Source organism: Arachis duranensis, chromosome 8 (assembly GCF_000817695.3).
Source record: "Arachis duranensis cultivar V14167 chromosome 8, aradu.V14167.gnm2.J7QH, whole genome shotgun sequence".
In the NCBI taxonomy this organism is placed as follows: Eukaryota; Viridiplantae; Streptophyta; class Magnoliopsida; order Fabales; family Fabaceae; genus Arachis; species Arachis duranensis.
Window position 1 is genome coordinate 35,671,229 of NC_029779.3, and position 5,373 is coordinate 35,676,601.

Consider the following 5,373-nt stretch of genomic DNA (forward strand, 5'->3'; position numbering starts at 1 on the left):
AACAAATTAAAATTCTAGTATTGAGTAAGAAAATAAAAACTCTTTTTCCCCCTCTGGCATTCATCCAAAAGGTGTAGTAACATGTTACTGATCTTTTCTTGCCGAAGAATTTAAGGGAGTTAAATATGATTAAATAAATTATTTAAATATTTTTCAAATGAATATTTTATTTTAATTCAATGTGTTTAAGAACAACAAATATGAGATTAATTAAGTCGATAAATATTTAAACTTTTTAACTAAAGATATTGGATTTAAATCTTAATCTTTTAGAAATAAAAAAATATTTACGATATTTTAAAAATTTTATTACTTTCTTAAGTTGTGCAAATTAATAATCTTTTAGGATTAAAATGGGTAATTAAATTTTCAATAGAAACCTAAAAGTAAGAAATTCTTGTTCAGGCCTAACATTTGGTTGATCCAAGAATAGATCCTGTTTGGGAATACAAAAATTTTTCAAACACGATGGCACAACGTTAAAAGAGGTCAAATGCCTTTGTTAAATCAATTTAAATAAGCCTAGTGGGTAATTTACTAATTTATTTAAACAAATGTTGATAATTCGACGAATTTCGCTTTGAGCATGTACCACAATCCAAACAGGGCAGTGTGTTTGGTTGAATCACCTCAGTTACTATTATCTGATATTGCTAATCCACTCTTATCTTGACCTCATTAACCATCTAAACTGCATAGGAGTTACCAATTAGTAATGCACTTAAAACGATTACAACGATATCATACGTTGTACATACTAATAAAGCCTATTTTTGTTTGCCATATATGCATGAGTTGTTAATTTTCTTTTATAATACTTGCTGTTCCGACAATGCAACAAGTTTGATTCAAATAACTTCCAAGTTCCAACATAGGGTGCTTCAGATAAAACTTCTTGTGAAACCTATATGTGCTTGCTTATTAGAACTGAAATTCATAATGGTAATAAAAGAGGCTAATATGAAAGAAAAAAAAATAACATAACAAACAAACCTTTTCATCACCATCAATAAGTAGCAACAACAATTGCATGCACACTGTGTAACACACATACAAATCACTTTCTTTCGGGTGTGAAAAAAAAAGCTAAAGAAAAATTATATATTACCTGCAAGAAGTGAATATATCTCAAGGGTGAAAAATGGGGTAATGGATATTTCAAGCAATAGTTTAAGTGTAGTTGAATAATTATTATTAAGTATTAGGCCAAGATTTTTTATGCAGCTTGTTCGTTCTTGAGCTTCTTTGTGATGGATGCAAGGTACTTTCCTTGGTGGAATGCTTGGTCCAACTCAAGCTGAGATGGCTGCCTTGAGCCGTCACCGGCATAAGTTCCGGCCCCGTATGGACTTCCACCTTTCACATTCTCCATCTCAAACATGCCGGCACCAAATGTGTATCCGATCGGAACGAATATCATTCCGTGATGCACAAGCTGAGTGATAGCAGTAAGCCTGAAATGTATTGCAAAAATGTCTTACATTTACCATTTCATGTGAATAAGAAAGTAAAGAGAGATAAGAGGGTGTTACATACGCTGTTGTCTCTTGTCCGCCACCCTGGGAACCAGTGCTATAGAAGATTCCAGCAGGCTTGCCTGCAAGCTGCTGTGTCCTCCATAGACCCCCGGTGGAATCTAGGAAAGCCTTAAATTGAGCAGGCATCATCCCGAATCTAGTAGGGAAGCCAAAGACAAAACCATCAGCCGTGGCGAGCTCATCGGCGGTGATGATTGGTGCATCGGTCTTTGGTGGTGCACCCATCTTACCAAGCACTTCTTCTGGCAGTGTCTCAGGCACCTATTAGAAAGGCAAGATGACACGGCATTTATCTACAGATGTTGTTTGCTATTTGCAAATTTGCAATTTTATGTTATGACATAATGTACAGGAAACTTTGGAATATAAATATACATGCCTGCCATATTTTGACCTCAACGCCTTCTACCGAAGCAGCGCCTTTCTTGATTTCTTGTGCTAGCTTCTCAACATGTCCATACATGGAGTAGTACCTGCCAAACCACACAACAACTAATATTCAATTCAAGCTTCCAGAATCATGTTCACCAATCCACTTTACTCATAGTGTCCTTATTAGCTAGGAAACATAAACCTTTGTGTTCTTAGTAGAATTAGTAGTAAACAATGTGTCCGTTAATAAATTACTGCAACAAATTAAGGTTCTTATCTCCGTAGCTTACATTGCAGATCATACAATCAGAATATTCGACATAAAGTGCACTAAGAGATTAAGAAACAGAAACCTTAAGAAATAATATCATCGTCCATAACAAAGTTAGTATCACAGGCCAAACCATCAAACTAGTTTGTCATATTTTGTCATGCCAAAGCCTCTGTTACAAGTTTGCTGGATCAACTAAATTCTGATCCACATTCAACTATGAAAAACATCATAAAACCATGATACAAGATACAAAATCAATACCTGCAACTGACAAGAAGTAGAATTAGTTGATCCAAAAATCAAGCATAGTCTTTAAAGTTACCTTTTCTAACCTAAGATAGACTTCAGGATACTTTGCTATTAAATCCATTCTAAATAAAGTGTCATTTTTTTCTAATTGGCATGAACAAACAAATATTATGAATGGAAAAGACACTTTCTTCACTGATATATATATAAATACACACACACAACTGGTTCAATATAGGTCTTGGTATCCACCAAGTTTTTTTTTACTTTTAGCATTCGTCTACAGAGTCAAGTTTTTAACTTTTCATACTCTTCAACTTTTATCTTATGATATCGAAAGATTCAAGTTCGTTACAATTTTAAGATACTGTAAAAATTCAAATATAATTGCTTTTGTGTAAAATTGATAGTTAAAAACCGTTAAATAATTTGATATATTAAAAAATATAAATTTAAGACTTACACAAGACCACACGCAGAATAACTGTGAAAACAGAATCGTGTGAGATGTGTCTATGTGATAGCTATTGGGTATTATTATAGAATAAAACATGAAACCATCTATGTTTAGAACAAGCTATCTATTGGATAATAATAATAATAATAAAGATAGTTAAATAGGAATTCAAGAATCAAATCACTAGGTAAAATTTTGAATCGTAAATCGTAATTCGAATGGAATTGTAAAATTCATAAAACATGAAGTAATATTATAATATTTATATTATATCATTAATAAAAATAATATTTTAGACACAATTTACAAAACCATCAATATAGATAGTTACGATAGTTATATATAAGGTCCAAAAAACCAAATAGTTACCCACGGAAGAGAAAGAGGTAAATGAAAGTAAGAGAAAAGAAATCAAAACGTACATGAAAGCTAAACCATATTATCTAGAATAACCATCCGGATATCAGGATAATAAACATAAAATTACTCATCTCAAAAACTTAAACTAATTTTGGAGTTCATCAAGGATCGAACACTTCACCTTTCGGATCTAGAACTCTAATACCATGCCCATTCATCCCAAAAACATAAGCTGACAGGGCAATGTAACACTAATAGTCATATTTCTAATACTTATTAAACCTCTATTGTACACATTATATGCTTAGACCATTAGCTCTCTATACTTTCTTATATTTCCTCTTTCTTATGGTTATAAACGCACCGTTTGGTGTACCGTTTGATGCAATTAAATTTTAAATTTTTTAAAATTAAATTCCTATTTTCTAATAAAACACACGCATGGTTTAAGTGCAATACTTATGATTTGAATCTTTTAAATTTTAAATTTTATTTTATAGGATAAAATATAATCTCAAATAAAAATTTAAAATTTAGAGGATATACTTGTATATAATTTAGGGCATAGTTATTAACATTGATTGTTTTCACTTTTCCTAATAACAATGCGGCATTTATCATTTAAGAGTTGGGATCTTCTTCTTCGCGCTTCAGAGTCTCAGACTCATCTTCTTCTTCGTGTTGAACTGCAGGGTCACTATTTTCCTCTTTTTTTTCCTTCTTTTTTGAATCGTAAATTAACACACAATTCACTATTTCTAATTATATTATTGTGCTCGTTCAATACTAAAACCATTCGATTCTTGCGACTGATTCGAATCGCTGGTGTACTATCTCGTATCTAATTGACTACCATGTTAATAATAATAATAATAATAAGGTGAAGACTTATGTAGACAAAGTTGTTAGACTGATAATGTAGTCAATTTTTAAAAATTATCTAAAATTTTTTAAATATTAAATTCACAAGACCATGTGAGTTTCTAGCTAATAATAATATTAAGTTAATAACTAGAGTTTTACCTAGACATTTGAAAATATGAAATCCTAGTACTCAAATTAACAGCGAAAAAACGGAGTTTTTCCTCTTTAACATTCAAAATGAAATCCAACTGAAAGTTCAAACCAGAATAACGAAGTACAAAGAAAAAACAATTTTAAACTGTACTTTGTCATTGGTCAGTATAATTCTAATTCCAATTACTACCAAACAAGACGTAAAACTATTCTGAGAAAACGCAAATGCATCAAGATAAACGAACTTTCAAACACAATTACCACTCGTATGAGTATATGACACAAAACCAAGAATCAAAAATCTAACTACACGGAAGAGAGAGAGAGAGAGAGAAGAAAAAGAAAAGAAAGTCAAAAAGTGAAATCAAACAATGCATTAGATCCAATGAGATCACCAATCACCACACATCCCAGATCTTCAGGATATCCTATAAAAAGTTTCGAAATTTAAGGACCCAATGGAGAAGCAAAACAAACCCACTCATCAAAATCTCACCTTACTAACCACCAATGGCAGAGCACGGGACCATGAAGAAAGAAGGATAGAGAATTATAAATAAAAAAAAAAAGCACTAACGACAAAAGCAGAGATTAACACACAGCATAAGCAGAGATTAAAAACCAAACTAAAAAATAATATAAAAAACTCATGACTATTACATTTAAAAAGAATAAATAATAATAAAAAAGGTTGCGGAGAAACATACACAACATAAACTTTGACAGCCATTGACGAACTCTTGCAAGGTCGAATAATGTTTCAATGTGTTTCTGGACTCTGTTTCTGTTATGCTTTTTTGTTAGCTAATGAAGTTGACGATTGCAAAATGGTGGGGGAGTGGGGAGAGCATATATATAAATATAAATAAATAATACTATAATAATTAAATAAAATTATTATGAGTGTGTGTACTTTGCACACTTAATTGGTAAGATTAGCTAGCCTAATAATAGTTTTTAATTTAATTAGTGGCTAATTTCATTGTGGGTGCGTGGGGCGAGTGAAACGACAGCGTTGCACCTAAAATGATTAATGATGATAGAGTGGTGTCACGCTCACTATGAAAGCCATCATCATAAGCTTCCTGAACTTAGCATTTGATCTA

General features: G+C 31.8%; 1 protein-coding gene across 2 annotated transcripts; it reads right to left on the reverse strand.

Annotated features, from left to right (window-relative positions):
• Window positions 1-961: 961 nt before the first annotated feature.
• Window positions 962-5,115, reverse strand: LOC107462427 (probable NAD(P)H dehydrogenase (quinone) FQR1-like 1). 2 transcript variants are annotated; one of them, XM_016081009.3, is made up of 4 exons: window positions 4,975-5,115; window positions 1,918-2,011; window positions 1,537-1,799; window positions 962-1,454 (listed from the first exon to the last, which is right to left on the reverse strand). In XM_016081009.3, the coding sequence occupies exons 1-4, from the start codon at window positions 4,995-4,997 to the stop codon at window positions 1,217-1,219; spliced, it is 618 nt and encodes a 205-aa protein (XP_015936495.1). In that variant the 5' UTR covers window positions 4,998-5,115; the 3' UTR covers window positions 962-1,216. The 2 variants fall into 2 exon arrangements, with proteins under 2 accessions (XP_015936495.1, XP_052108759.1); XM_052252799.1 differs by lacking the exon at window positions 4,975-5,115 and adding an exon at window positions 2,446-2,464.
• Between the last annotated feature and the right edge of the window lie 258 nt (window positions 5,116-5,373).